General features: G+C 57.5%; 1 protein-coding gene across 1 annotated transcript in view; it reads right to left on the bottom strand.

Moving 5' to 3' along the window:
• Positions 1–12,818, bottom strand: part of LOC123764882 (homeobox protein onecut) — a 472,865-nt gene that overhangs the window by 73,344 nt on the left and 386,703 nt on the right. Inside the window, exon 3 of the mRNA XM_069302672.1 lies at positions 3,338–3,385. Within this exon, the coding sequence (XP_069158773.1) occupies positions 3,338–3,385 (48 nt within the window). The remainder of the gene's footprint in view (positions 1–3,337; positions 3,386–12,818) is intronic.

The raw sequence follows: 12,818 nt of genomic DNA, 5'->3' as shown, positions 1-12,818 counted from the left end.
ACCGTGCCCTATCACCGTGCCCCGTCACCGGGCCCCGTCACCGTGCCCCGTCAACGTGCCCCGTCACCGTGCCCCGTCACCGTGCCCCGTCACCGTGCCCCATCACCGTGCCCAATCACCGTGCCGTGTCACCGTGCCCCGTCACCGTGCCCCGGGACCGTGCCCCGTCACCGTGCCCCGTGACCGTGCCCCGTCACCGTGCCCCGTCACCGTGGCCCATCACCGTGCCCAGTCACCGTGCCCCGTGACCGTGCCCCGTGCCCCGGGACCGTGCCCCGTGACCGTGCCCCGTCACCGTGCCCCGTCACCGTGCCCCGTCACCGTGCCCCGGGACCGTGCCCCGTCACCGTGCCCCGTCACCGTGCCCCATCACCGTGCCCCGTCACCGTGCCCCGTCACCGTGGCCCATCACCGTGCCCAGTCACCGTGCCCCGTGACCATGCCCCGTCACCGTGCCCCATCACCGTTCCCCGTCACCGTGCCCCGTCACCGTGCCCCGTCACCGTGCCCCGGGACCGTGCCCCGTGACCGTTCCCCGTCACCGTGCCCCGTCACCGTGCCCCGGGACCGTGCCCCATCACCGTGCCCCGTCACCGTGCCCCGTCACCGTGCCCCGTCACCGTGCCCCGTCACCGTGGCCGGAGATGAGAGAGAGAGCGAGCCCGCAGCATCTTCCACCCACCTGAGCGAGGAGAAGGCTTGCACCCCGCCAGAGTGGAGCTTTACAACCACCCGACGCCTCCAATCAGGCATAATCCTCACTTCACGCGTCGAGAAGAAAGAGCCGCGATTGGTTCGACTCCCGCTGCTCCTCTTCCTGCTCAATATTTCCCGCCATCAACCTCGAGTGGCGGCGGCCTCTCTATCTCCAATTTCCACTCTCAAAATATAGATACAAGGGCGGCTGATAGTAGTGTAACATGGGACAACAATATGGCGGCGATACAATGGGCTCCAACTGTCGGATATGAGAGGCTACAAGAAGGCCCTCCTCCTCTACTATATTATAGGTGACTTCCATATATATATATGTATATATATATGTATATATATATATATATATATATATATATATATATATGTCGTACCCAGTAGCCAGAACGCACTTCTCTGCCTACTATGCAAGGCCCGATTTGCCTAATAAGCCAAGTTTTCATGAATTAATTGTTTTTCGACTACCTAACCTACCTAACCTAACCTAACCTAATTTTTTCGGCTACCTAACCTAACCTAACCTATAAAGGTAGGTTAGATTAGGTTAGGTAGGGTTGGTTAGGTTCGGTCATATATCTACGTTAATTTTAACTCCAATAAAAAAAATTGACCTCATACATAATGAAATGGGTAGCTTCATCATTTCATAAGAAAAAAATTAGAGAAAATATATTAATTCAGGAAAACTTGGCTATTTAGGCAAATCGGGCCTTGCATAGTAGGCTGAGAAGTGCGTTCTGGCTACTAGGTACGACATATATATATATATATATATATATATATATATATATATATATATATATATATATATATATATATATTGCAGTTGAGGTGAGGGATGGTGAGGGAAGGTGAGGGGAGGTAAGGGGAAGTGAGGGAAGGTGAAGGATGGTGAGGGAAGGTGAGGGGAGGTAAGGGAAGGTGAAGGATGGTGAGGGAAGGTGATGGATGGTGAGGGGAGGGGAGGGAAAGTGAGGGAAGGTGAGGGAAAGTGAGGGAAGGTGAGGGATGGTGAGGGAAGGTGAGGGATGGTGAGGGAAAGTGAGGGGAGGGGAGGGAAAGTGAGGGAAGGTGAGGGAAAGTGAGGGAAGGTGAGGGAAAGTGAGGAAAGGTGAGGGAAAGTGAGGGAAGGTGAGGGAAAGTGAGGGAAGGTGAGGGATGGTGAGGGAAGGTGAGGGGAGGTGAGGGGAGGGGAGGGGAGGGGAGGTGAGGGGAGAGGAGGGGAGGTCTGACTTACCCACTCTCTCTGGTGTGGACGTTTAGGCCCACATGACCACCCGAGGGGAATCTCACCCTTAGTTCCCCTCTGCTCAAGGGTGATATTACAACCCTCCCCTCAAGCGCCGTTCACTTGTCATCCAAAACAATGCCTGGCTATTTTGTCTCCCCCTCCCCCCCCTCTCCCCTCTTCCTCCCCCTCACTTCCCCTTCCTCCTCACACTTCTCCCCTCACCGCTCCTCACATCTTCTCCACCTTTATCCTGCTCCCCTTCTCTTCCTGCTTCTCTCTCTCTCACCCCTCCTGCTGCCTTGTTCATCCCCTCACTCGCCCCTCACGCCCCTCACTCGCCCCTCACTCGCCCCTCACTCGCCCCTCACACGTCTCCTCACGCCCCCTCATGCCCCCTCATGCCCCCTCACGCCCCTTTCCTACCCCTGATCCTCCCTATTCTTTCCCCTCTCTGGATAACAATGCACTTTTTTGCCAAATGGCCCACATATTTTTCATATATTATGGGTCGTATGTGTGGGGTGGGGGGGGGGTGTTGTGGGTGGGACAGGAGGCCGGCGTCTGGTCACGGGCCCGACGGGACAGGAGGCGAGCGTCTGGTCACGGGCTCGACGGGACAGGAGGCGAGCGTCTGGTCACGGGCTCGACAATAATGACAAGGAGAGAAAGACTTGACCCGCGTGGGAGAGTCAACAGTCCTGGGGACCATAATAGCTCTCCCCCCTCCTCACGCCCCCCCCCTCCCCTTCCCCACCCCTCAGGTATTGTTCGGTGCACCCCCCCCCCCTGCGACCCATCCTCTGCCCCGGCACTCATTCACTCACTCCTCCACCCCCAAAACCCTCACAATCTCTCCCCCCCCCCACACACACAACAATCTCTCCCCCCCCACCCCCTCACACACAACAATCCCCCCCCCCCAACGCCCCAGAAACAAGGGGGGAATCGCAGACTGTTGATTAAAAACTCGATTTCATTTCGGGAATTTGAGGCGACCATCTTTTGTTTGTGAGCCTTATACGAGTCCTTATATGAGGCCTTATATGAGTCCTTATATGAGGCCTTCACACAATGTTGTGTGGCTGGCTGGGTCGTCCCGGGTCGTGTTGGCTACCCCCCACCCCCTGGGTCGTCACGGGTCGTGTTCGGCCCCCCACCCCCCAGAGTCGTCACGGGTCGTGTTGGCCCCCCCCTCCCCCTGAGTCGTCAGGGGGGTAACCCCACTCCCCTCCCATATACACAGGCTATATACATACACCACCTCACACAACACAATATATATACATCCTCCAGCGCCTATACACGAGGTCTGGAACACTCATATACGTGTATGATACATTATACATTATAGTGATCATTGTATTGTCAAGAAGAAGGACAAGCAACACTTACTGTGGGAGGCGATACAGCCGACGTCTGCAACACCCTGGTCACTCTTACCTGGAACACAAGCAACACCAGGGGTCAGGTATGGGTCATTGTCACCCTGCAACACACACCAGGGGTCAGGTATGGGGTCATTGTCACCCTGCAACACACACCAGGGGTCAGGTATGGGGTCATTGTCACCCTGCAACACACACCAGGGGTCAGGTATGGGTCATTGTCACCCTGCAACACACACTAGGGGTCAGGTATGGGGTCATTGTCACCCTGCAACACACACCAGGGGTCAGGTATGGGGTCATTGTCACCCTGCAACACACACCAGGGGTCAGGTATGGGGTCACTGTCACCCTCCAACACACACCAGGGGTCAGGTATGGGGTCATTGTCACCCTGCAACACACACCAGGGGTCAGGTATGGGGTCATTGTCACCCTGCAACACACACCAGGGGTCAGGTATGGGGTCACTTTCACCCTGCAACACACACCAGGGGTCAGGTATGGGGTCACTCTCACCCTGCAACACACACCAGGGGTCAGGTATGGGGTCATTGTCACCCTGCAACACGCACCAGGGGTCAGGTATGGGGTCATTGTCACCCTGCAACACACACCAGGGGTCAGGTATGGGGTCATTGTCACCCTGCAACACACACCAGGGGTCAGGTATGGGGTCATTGTCACCCTGCAACACACACCAGGGGTCAGGTATGGGGTCATTGTCACCCTGCAACACACACCAGGGGTCAGGTATGGGGTCACTCTCACCCTGCAACACAAGCAACACTTGGGACCACTAACACACCTGGGACTGGGAGAAAATAAACAGGGAACTTACACACAGTCAATGGGAAAATGTTCTAAGAAATAAAAATCCTACACAAGGAATAGAAAAACTGACTTCTGAAGCATATGAAGTCTGTCTGAAACATGTTCCTTTGAGGAAAGCCAGAAAGAGGTCCAATGTAGAAAGAGAACGCAGACGACATTACAAAAGAAGGAAGACATTAACGGAAATGCTTAAGCAGACACGACTCTCCATACAAAGAAGGAATAATTTAAACAGGGAGATTGAAGAAATCGAACAGAGACTGAAGCATTCCTATCAGACTGAAGAAAGGCAAAACAGAAAGCAATTCATGAAATAATGAAAAACTCAAAATATTTCTTCACATATGCTAAATCAAAAGCAAAAACCACTGCCAGTATTGTACCTATTCGTATTAGTGAAGGTTCATACACGGAGGATGACAAAGACATTAGTGAAATCCTAAAAAATACAGTATGAGGACATGTTTAGCACTACGATACTCAGCATGAAAGTGGAAGATCCAGACAACTTCTTTATGCGTGATATCCAAACACCTGTAAATATAACTGATCTCAACACGAGCGTGGCAGATTTTGAAAGAGAAACTGACAATATGCCCATGCACTCGGCCCCAGGTCCAGACTCATGGAATTCAATATTTATAAAGAAATGCAAAGTGCCAGTAGCACAGGCACTCAGTATAGTGTGGAGGAAGAGCTTGGACACGAGGGAGATACCAGATGCGCTTAAAGCAGCAGACATTGCCCCTCTACACAAGGGAGGGAGCAAAGCATTGGCAAAGAATTATAGACCAGTTGCACTAACGTCCCACATAATAAAAGTATTTGAGAGAGTGATCAGGAGTCAGGTCACTAGATTCATGGAGACCAATGACCTCCACAACCCAGGCCAACATGGAGACCAATGACCTCCACAATCCAAGCCAACATGGAGACCAATGACCTTCACAACCCAGGCCAACATGGAGACCAATGACCTCCACAACCCTGGCCAACATGGAGACCAATGACCTCCACAACCCAGGCCAACATGGAGAGCAATGACCTCCACAACCCAGGCCAACATGGATTTAGAGCAGGAAGATCATGCCTCTCACAGCTACTTGACCATTATCACAAAATCACTGAAAGAAGATTAGAAGAAAAACAGAATGCAGATGTTGTATACACGGACTTCGCAAAGGCATTCGACAAATGTGACCATGGCGTGATAGCTCACAAAATGAGGTCAAAGGGTGTAACTGGTAAAGTAGGACGCTGGATACTCAATTTCCTGTCGAACAGAACACAAAGAGTAACAGTCAATCAAGTAAAATCTAGTCCAAGCGCAGTTAAAAGCTGAGTACCTCAAGGTACAGTCCTTGCACCACTGCTGTTCCTTATTCTCATATCAGATATAGACAAAAATACACGTCACAGCTTCGTGTCATCCTTTGCAGATGACACAAAAATCAGCATGAAAATTACCTCTGCTGAAGACATTGAAAAACTACAAACAGACATTAACAAAGTTTTCGATTGGGGAGCAGAAAATAACATGATGTTTAACGGTGAAAAATACCAGGTACTCAGATACGGCAAAAATGAGGATCTGAAACATAATACAGGATACAAAACACAATCGAATCTGCCCATAGTAGGAAAACATCATGTCAAGGATCTGGAAATAATGATGTCTGACGACCTAACGTTTAGGGAGCATAACCAAGCAAGTATTGCGTCAGCCAGAAAAATGATAGGATGGATTACGAGAACTTTCAAATCCAGGGATCCCATCACAATGGTTGTACTCTTCAAGTCACTTGTGTTGTCCCGTCTTGAGTACTGCTCAGTACTCACTTCCCCCTTCAGAGCTGGAGAGATTGCTGAAATAGAGGGAATACAGAGAACATATACGGCATGCATAGACGAGATAAAACACCTAAATTATTGGGATCGTCTCAAAGCTCTCCAAATGTACTCACTAGAAAGGAGACGAGAGAGATACCAAATAATATACACGTGGAAGATACTGGAGGGCCAGGTCCCTAATCTACACAGTAAAATAACAACGTACGATATGGAAGTGAAGTGAACGATAAGGAAGAAAATTCAGAATAGAACCAGTGAAGAGCAGAAGTGTCATAGGAAAAATCAGAGAACACTGTATAAACATCAGAGGTCTAGTGAAGAGCAGGGGTGCCATAGGCACAATCAGAGAACACTGTATTAACATCAGAGGTCCAGTGAAGAGCAGAGGTGACATAGGCACAATCAGAGAACACTGTATAAACATCAGAGGTCCAGTGAAGAGCAGGGGTGCCATAGGCACAATAAGAGAACTCTGTATAAACATCAGATGTCCAGTGAAGAGCAATGGTGCCATAGGCACAATGAGAGAACAATGTATAAACATCAGAGGTTTAGTGAAGAGCAGAGGTGCCACAGGCACAATCAGAGAACAAAGTATAAACATCAGATGTCCAGTGAAGAGCAGAGGTGCCATAGGAAAAATCAGAGAACACTGTATAAACATCAGAGGTCTAGTGAAGAGCAGGGGTGCCATAGGCACAATCAGAGAACACTGTATTAACATCAGAGGTCCAGTGAAGAGCAGAGGAGCCATAGGCACAATCAGAGAACACTGTATAAACATCAGAGGTCCAGTGAAGAGCAGAGGTGCCATAGGCACAATCAGAGAACACTGTATAAACATCAGAGGTCCAGTGAAGAGCAGAGGTGCCATAGGCACAATCAGAGAACACTGTATAAACATCAGAGGTCCAGTGAAGAGCAGGGGTGCCATAGGCACAATCAGAGAACACTGTATAAACATCAGAGGTCCAGTGAAGAGCAGAGGTGCCATAGGCACAATCAGAGAACACTGTATAAACATCAGAGGTCCGCGATTGTTCAACGTCCTTCCAGCGAATATAAGAAATATTGCCGGAACAACCGTGGACATCTTCAAGAGGAAACTAGACTGTTTCCTCCAAGGAGTGCTGGACCAACCGGGCTGTGGTGGGTGTGTGGGCCTGCGGGCCGCTCCAAGCAACAGCCTGGTGGATCAAACTCTCACAAGTCAAGCCTGGCCTCGGGCCGGGCTTGTGGAGTAGAAGAACTCCCAGAACCCCATCAACCAGGTATCAAGCAGGGGCACTGGACCACCAGCACCGACGGGACACTGGACCACCAGCACGGACGGGGCACTGGACCACCAGCACGGACGGGGCACTGGACCACCAGCACGGACGGGGCACTGGACCACCAGCACGGACGGGGCACTGGACCACCAGCACGGACGGGGTACTGGACCACTAGCCCCGACGGGGCACTGGACCACCAGCACGGACGGGGTACTGGACCACTAGCACCGACGGGGCACTGGACCACCAGCACCGACGGGGCACTGGACCACCAGCACCGACGGGGCACTGGACCACCAGCACGGACGGGGCACTGGACCACCAGCACCGACGGGGCACTGGACCACCAGCACGGACAGGGCACTGGACCACCAGCACCGACGGGGCACTGGACCACCAGCACCGACGGGGCACTGGACCACCAGCACCGACGGGGCACTGGACCACCAGCACGGACGGGGCACTGGACCACCAGCACGGACGGGGTACTGGACCACCAGCACGGACGGGGCACTGGACCACCAGCACCGACGGGGTACTGGACCACTAGCCCCGACGGGGTACTGGACCACCAGCACGGACGGGGTACTGGACCACTAGCCCCGACGGGGCACTGAACCACTAGCACCGACGGGGCACTGGACCACCAGCACGGACGGGGTACTGGACCACCAGCACCGACGGGGCACTGAACCACTAGCACCGACGGGGCACTGGACCACCAGCACGGACGGGGTACTGGACCACTAGCCCCGACGGGGCACTGAACCACTAGCACCGACGGGGCACTGGACCACCAGCACGGACGGGGTACTGGACCACCAGCACCGACGGGGCACTGGACCACTAGCCCCGACGGGGCACTGGACCACTAGCCCCGACGGGGCACTGGACCACCAGCACGGACGGGGCACTGGACCACCAGCACGGACGGGGCACTGGACCACCAGCACGGACGGGGTACTGGACCACCAGCACCGACGGGGCACTGGACCACCAGCACGGACGGGGCACTGGACCACCAGCACGGACGGGGTACTGGACCACCAGCACCGACGGGGCACTGGACCACTAGCCCCGACGGGGCACTGGACCACCAGCACGGACGGGGTACTGGACCACCAGCACGGACGGGGCACTGGACCACCAGCACGGACGGGGCACTGGACCACCAGCACGGACGGGGCACTGGACCACCAGCACGGACGGGGCACTGGACCACCAGCACGGACGGGGTACTGGACCACCAGCACCGACGGGGCACTGGACCACTAGCCCCGACGGGGCACTGGACCACTAGCCCCGACGGGGCACTGGACCACCAGCACGGACGGGGCACTGGACCACCAGCACGGACGGGGCACTGGACCACCAGCACGGACGGGGCACTGGACCACCAGCACGGACGGGGTACTGGACCACCAGCACCGACGGGGCACTGGACCACTAGCCCCGACGGGGCACTGGACCACTAGCCCCGACGGGGCACTGGACCACTAGCCCCGACGGGGCACTTGGCTGCCCCTCCCGAGTGTAACAATCCACCAGAGGTAATGATGCCATTGTGAGTGATTGGGGGCCCTCAGAGGCAGATGAGGGCCATTAACGGAGGTAAACAGGAGGTTACGGGGCCCGGTATGGCCCCCGCGGGCCATCAATCACCTCAACGAGTCCGCCGTCCTTGACGACAGCGGAAGCAAAGCGGCCGGTCAGTTTCTCTGTGATTACAGCTAGTTCAGCCCTGATTGGCCTCACTTTTCTTGTAATTAATAAAGTGAGTTGTTCGGCCTTTCTGAAAAGTGGGGAGGGGGGAGGGGGTTTAATGAGGGGGGGGGGGGAGGGGGGTCCGCGACCCCCTCTCATGTAGGGGGTGATGGCTTCACTTGTCCTGCTTGCTGCCCCTCACCCCACCCCCGCCCCTCACCCCCCCCGCCCCTCTCCACACCCCCGCCCCTCACCCCGCCCCCGCCCCTCACCCCACCCCCACCCCTCACCCCACCCCCGCCCCTCATCTCACCCCCGCCCCTCACCACACCCCTTCCTCACCCCACCACCGCCCCTCACCCCACCCCCGCCCCTCACCACACCCCCGCCCCTCACCACACCCCCGCCCCTCACCCCACCCCCGCCCCTCACCCTACCCCCGCCCCTCACCACACCCCCGCCCCTCACAACACACCCGCCCCTCACCCCCCCCGCCCCTCACCACACCCCCGCCCCTCACCTCACCCCCGCCCCTCACCACACCCCTTCCTCACCCCACCACCGCCCCTCACCCCACCCCCGCCCATCACCACACCCCCGCCCCTCACCACACCCCTTCCTCACCCCACCCCCGCCCCTCACCACACCCCCGCCCATCACCACACCCCCGCCCCTCACCACACCCCCGCCCCTCACCCCATCACCGTTTGTAAAGGCATCTCGGTATCTCAGGTTTATACATGAGTGAACAGCGGCTTGTCCCTTACTGACGCCAGATTATCTCTCCCCCCTCACCCCCCCTCTCGCCCCCCTCACCTCCCCCACCCCCCACCCCTCTGAGAGAGAGACGACCTGGCACCGGGGGACTTCGACACCCCGCTATCCTCCCCACCCCAGACGCCGCGGGGCCACGACACCCCGCTATCCTCCCCACCCAAGACGCCGCGGGTCCACGACACCCCGCTATCCTCCCCACCCCAGACGCCGCGGGTCCACGACACCCCGCTATCCTCCCCACCCCAGACGCCGCGGGGCCACGAACCCCGCTATCCTCCCCACCCCAGACGCCGCGGGTCCACGACACCCCGCTATCCTCCCCACCCCAGACGCCGCGGGTCCACGACACCCCGCTATCCTCCCCACCCCAGACGCCGCGGGTCCACGACACCCCGCTATCCTCCCCACCCCAGACGCCGCGGGTCCACGACACCCCGCTATCCTCCCCACCCCAGACGCCGCGGGTCCACGACACCCCGCTATCCTCCCCACCCCAGACGCCGCGGGTCCACGACACCCCGCTATCCTCCCCACCCCAGACGCCGCGGGTCCACGACACCCCGCTATCCTCCCCACCCCAGACGCCGCGGGTCCACGACACCCCGCTATCCTCCCCACCCCAGACGCCGCGGGTCCACGACACCCCGCTATCCTCCCCACCCCAGACGCCGCGGGTCCACGACACCCCGCTATCCTCCCCACCCCAGACGCCGCGGGTCCACGACACCCCGCTATCCTCCCCACCCCAGACGCCGCGGGTCCACGACACCCCGCTATCCTCCCCACCCCAGACGCCGCGGGTCCACGACACCCCGCTATCCTCCCCACCCCAGACGCCGCGGGTCCACGACACCCCGCTATCCTCCCCACCCCAGACGCCGCGGGGCCACGACACCCCGCTATCCTCCCCACCCCAGACGCCGCGGGTCCACGACACCCCGCTATCCTCCCCACCCCAGACGCCGCGGGACCACGACACCCCGCTATCCTCCCCACCCCAGACGCCGCGGGACCACGACACCCCGCTATCCTCCCCACCCCAGACGCCGCGGGTCCACGACACCCCGCTATCCTCCCCACACTCACGTTATCTTGCTAGTACCGTTGAACGTGTTGCAGGGACCATTGAAGGGGTCCCCAGACCAGGATAGCTTCACCAGGGACCACCCCCACGCCCCTGGAGAGCAAGGGGGGGGGGGAGGGATAGATAGCGAGGAAGATAACGTAATGTGTGATAGACTCTCCCTTACGTCAACCTGGAGACGGTGGGATGAAGAGCATCATTAATATCTGCCCTCAGATGTGGAGGCTGCGCCAGCCTCCCTCCTCTCCTGGTGGCTATCACCACCACCTGGCCTAGAACTGCACTCCCAGGCTACATCTAGCACCAGGCTGCCCAACCACAGGGCCACTCACAGTCTGGTGTGTGGTCCAGCCACCTGCCACAGGTAACGGTAGCCACCTGCCACAGGTAACGGTAGCCACCTGCCACAGGTAACGGTAGCCACCTGCCACAGGTAACGGTAGCCACCTGCCACAGGTAACGGTAGCCACCTGCCACAGGTAACGGTAGCCACCTGCCACAGGTAACGGTAGCCACCTGCCACAGGTAACGGTAGCCACCTGCCACAGGTAACGGTAGCCACCTGCCACAGGTAACGGTAGCCACCTGCCACAGGTAACGGTAGCCACCTGCCACAGGTAACGGTAGCCACCTGCCACAGGTAACGGTATAGCCACCTGCCACAGGTAACGGTAGCCACCTGCCACAGGTAACGGTAGCCACCTGCCACAGGTAACGGTAGCCACCTGCCACAGGTAACGGTAGCCACCTGCCACAGGTAACGGTAGCCACCTGCCACAGGTAACGGTAGCCACCTGCCACAGGTAACGGTAGCCACCTGCCACAGGTAACGGTAGCCACCTGCCACAGGTAACGGTAGCCACCTGCCACAGGTAACGGTAGCCACCTGCGACAGGTAACGGTATAGCCACCTGCCACAGGTAACGGTATAGCCACCTGCCACAGGTAACGGTAGCCCCCTGCCACAGGTAACGGTAGCCACCTGCCACAGGTAACGGTAGCCACCTGCCACAGGTAACGGTAGCCACCTGCCACAGGTAACGGTAGCCACCTGCCACAGGTAACGGTAGCCACCTGCCACAGGTAACGGTATAGCCACCTGCCACAGGTAACGGTATAGCCACCTGCCACAGGTAACGGTATAGCCACCTGCCACAGGTAACGGTATAGCCACCTGCCACAGGTAACGGTAGCCACCTGCCACAGGTAACGGTAGCCACCTGCCACAGGTAACGGTAGCCACCTGCCACAGGTAACGGTATAGCCACCTGCCACAGGTAACGGTATAGCCACCTGCCACAGGTAACGGTATAGCCACCTGCCACAGGTAACGGTAGCCACCTGCCACAGGTAACAGTAAGCACCTGCCACAGGTAACGGTATAGCCACCTGCCACAGGTAACGGTAGCCACCTGCCACAGGTAACGGTAAGCACCTGCCACAGGTAACGGTATAGCCACCTGCCACAGGTAACGGTAGCCACCTGCCACAGGTAACGGTAACCACCTGCCACAGGTAACGGTAAGGACCTGCCACAGGTAACGGTAAGCACCTGCCACAGGTAACGGTATAGCCACCTGCCACAGGTAACGGTAGCCACCTGCCACAGGTAACGGTAGCCACCTGCCACAGGTAACGGTAGCCACCTGCCACAGGTAACGGTAGCCACCTGCCACAGGTAACGGTAAGCACCTGCCACAGGTAACGGTAGCCCCCTGCCACAGGTAACGGTAGCCACCTGCCACAGGTAACGGTAGCCACCTGCCACAGGTAACGGTAGCCACCTGCCACAGGTAACGGTAGCCACCTGCCACAGGTAACGGTAGCCACCTGCCACAGGTAACGGTAGCCACCTGCCACAGGTAACGGTAGCCACCTGCCACAGGTAAAGTAAGCACCTGCCACAGGTAACGGTATAGCCACCTGCCACAGGTAACGATAGCCCCCTGCCACAGGTAACGGTA

The sequence above is a fragment of the Procambarus clarkii genome, chromosome 48 (genome assembly GCF_040958095.1).
Source record: "Procambarus clarkii isolate CNS0578487 chromosome 48, FALCON_Pclarkii_2.0, whole genome shotgun sequence".
NCBI lineage: Eukaryota > Metazoa > Arthropoda > Malacostraca > Decapoda > Cambaridae > Procambarus > Procambarus clarkii.
The sequence above is the reverse complement of the archived record's forward strand: the minus strand, read 5'-3'. Positions and strand labels throughout refer to the sequence as shown.